Source organism: Amphimedon queenslandica, unplaced genomic scaffold (genome assembly GCF_000090795.2).
Source record: "Amphimedon queenslandica unplaced genomic scaffold, v1.1 AMPQUscaffold_13330, whole genome shotgun sequence".
Classification (NCBI taxonomy): Eukaryota; Metazoa; Porifera; class Demospongiae; order Haplosclerida; family Niphatidae; genus Amphimedon; species Amphimedon queenslandica.
In genome coordinates, this window is record NW_003546434.1 from 176,083 (window position 1) to 178,513 (window position 2,431).

General features: G+C 34.8%; 1 protein-coding gene across 1 annotated transcript; it reads left to right on the top strand.

The window, feature by feature from the left end:
* Nucleotides 1-276: 276 nt before the first annotated feature.
* LOC100631620 (E3 ubiquitin-protein ligase MYCBP2-like) lies at nt 277-2,419 on the top strand (the record flags this gene model as incomplete). Its single annotated transcript, XM_003387654.3, has 5 exons — nt 277-377; nt 428-595; nt 1,348-1,408; nt 1,726-1,971; nt 2,227-2,419. Coding segments are annotated over exons 2-5 (622 nt in total), but the record flags the coding sequence as incomplete, so codon positions are not given.
* Nucleotides 2,420-2,431: the final 12 nt, after the last annotated feature.

Here is a 2,431-nt window from a genome sequence, read left to right on the forward strand (position 1 = left end):
AGATTCATCCATAGATATTTATGAATTTCATCAGTATTATACCTTCTGTGGTCAGCAAGACTTACCTGAGGTTGGTGGGCATGTACTAGCACCAATATCTATGTTCAAGCTCAAGAAGGCAACAGACAGCAGCAGCAGTGACACTGCAAGCATGTTAAGATGTTATAGGAATAATTATAGTTTTTTCAATGCTAATAATACAGCATATGTTACCATAGAAATGCAATTAATTAATTAATTAGCTTAATAATGTTTAATTTGTTAATAATTGATGGGCGTGTCTGTATCACGTGAAAATTTGAGCCGCGCCCCTTAACGAAGTTGACTTGAAGTTCTAAAGCTGTGACTATAGACCCTGATTTGAACTAGCTTCAGAAGTAAAGAACAAATAGAGAAGGATATCTTATTATATCTTATTTCTTTTCAGGAAGGAGGAGCGGGAGCGAAGAACTATTATAGACGCCATTTAAAACATGGCTGATATTGAAAATGGAGGAGGAGAGAAACCTGAGAAGGAGTCCATCATTATTAATTCATTCACCAAGTCATTTAAGAAGATACTCGAGAGAGACTTTGATGAAGAATTTACCAAGGAGTTAGTATATAATAAACATGTATTAGAATTTACCAAGGAGTTAGTATATAATAAGCATGTATTAGAATTACTTTTCATTATGGGTATTAGGTAGTCATGTACATATACATTGTATGGGCTAAAGTCCCTGTACTATAGTACAGGAACTTTGGCTGAATTTTGCCAAAAATGAAAAGGAAAGAATTCTTCATTTTTATTACACTTTTTAATACGTATGCATGTACTTATGTTGTGTAGAAAGTTTGATGTTATTCCAATGAAAATTGGATTTTTATTACTTATTAAATTGCTCAAAAATTTGGCCAAAGTCCCTGTACTATAGTACAGGGGCATCGGCAAATTTCATCAAAAATGGCTAGGAGAGAATTCTTCATTTTTATTAGATTTTCAGATACATATACATGTACTTATCTTATGTAGAAAGTTTGAGCTTATTCTGATCAAAATTAGATTTTTTATGAATTTTAAAAGTATTATTCCGAAATCTGAATACACGTATAAAAAGGTTTAATTCTCAGCAAATGAAGCTCATGCTTTTTAGCTCATTTAGCATCCTTTGTGGGAAATCCTTATATAGTAATCACAAGTATGTGTATGCCTACCTGTATTATTGTTGCTGCATTTTTACTGCATTTTTACATGTATCTAGTGAATGTACCTGTGTATTTATACATGTACATGCATATTACAATGTACTATGTGCAGTTATCCATTGACCTGTGTATTTTATACATTTCCTTATCTCTCTCTAGTTCTGTTGATAAATTGAAAAAGACAAAAAAGAAAAAGAAGAAGGATGCTAATAAGAAAGAAGTAAGTGCCACCTGGCGGTCCCTTTGATCTTACTATGGTACATGTACATATGTACGTGTAGATTAGAAATTTGCAAAAAATTGATCACACATTATAATTACATTGCTACATTCAATAATACATGAAACTCTTTTATTACTTAAAGAATTAAAAGTATATATTATACATATATATGTAGTATACATGTAATAATGTATAATATATATTTTAAAGTAGATGTATAAATTTCTATCTCCCTCTCCCTCCTCCCTCCCTCCCTCCCTCCCTCCCTCCCTCCTTCTCTTCCCCCCTCTCTCTCTCCCCCTCTCTCTCCCTAGACCACTCCAGCTACTCCTAAAAAGCAAAAAGAGAAGAAAACTGTAATCCGCGAAGGAGACAACTCTCTAGTCACGTTTCCAGCTCCATCATCATTCTCTGTCTATTCTCAGATTCGTCACTTTGTCCTACAGCAGGACCTATGTGACATGTATAATGGCCGATATGCCGAAGATGATGGAAGTGACGAGGAAGAGGAAGAGGAAGAGGAGGAGGCTGAAGAAGGAAAGAAGAAAGCATTACCGGAAGTAAGTACAACCATTCATTTACCGTGTAGCGGGAAATTTTGGAGGGAGTTAAATTTGGCGAATTGCTTAATTTTAGTGATGGCGAATTTTAATTTGGCAAATTTGTGGCTGCGTGCCATTGAGCATGCGTATAATGGCTCAAAATGGCAGATTTTAATGTAAATTTTATCTAATTTTTTACATCTAAAATTACATTTACTACATACATTTAATATAAAATTAATTACATCTTCATTGCTGCTTTTCCTCCATTAGGTTGTTAACATTGGTCTGGTGGGTGTGTTTAGCATATTAGAAGAAATATGGCAGTCTAATCCTGAGCTGTGCCACCGGGTCCTCACTGAGTTTCTTAATATAATGCAGGGACAGTCCCCTGGGGGACTGAAGAATGAACCAACTGAAACTACAAGTAATGAAAAGAGGGAGAGAGAGAGAGAGGGGGGAGAGTGTATGAGAATGT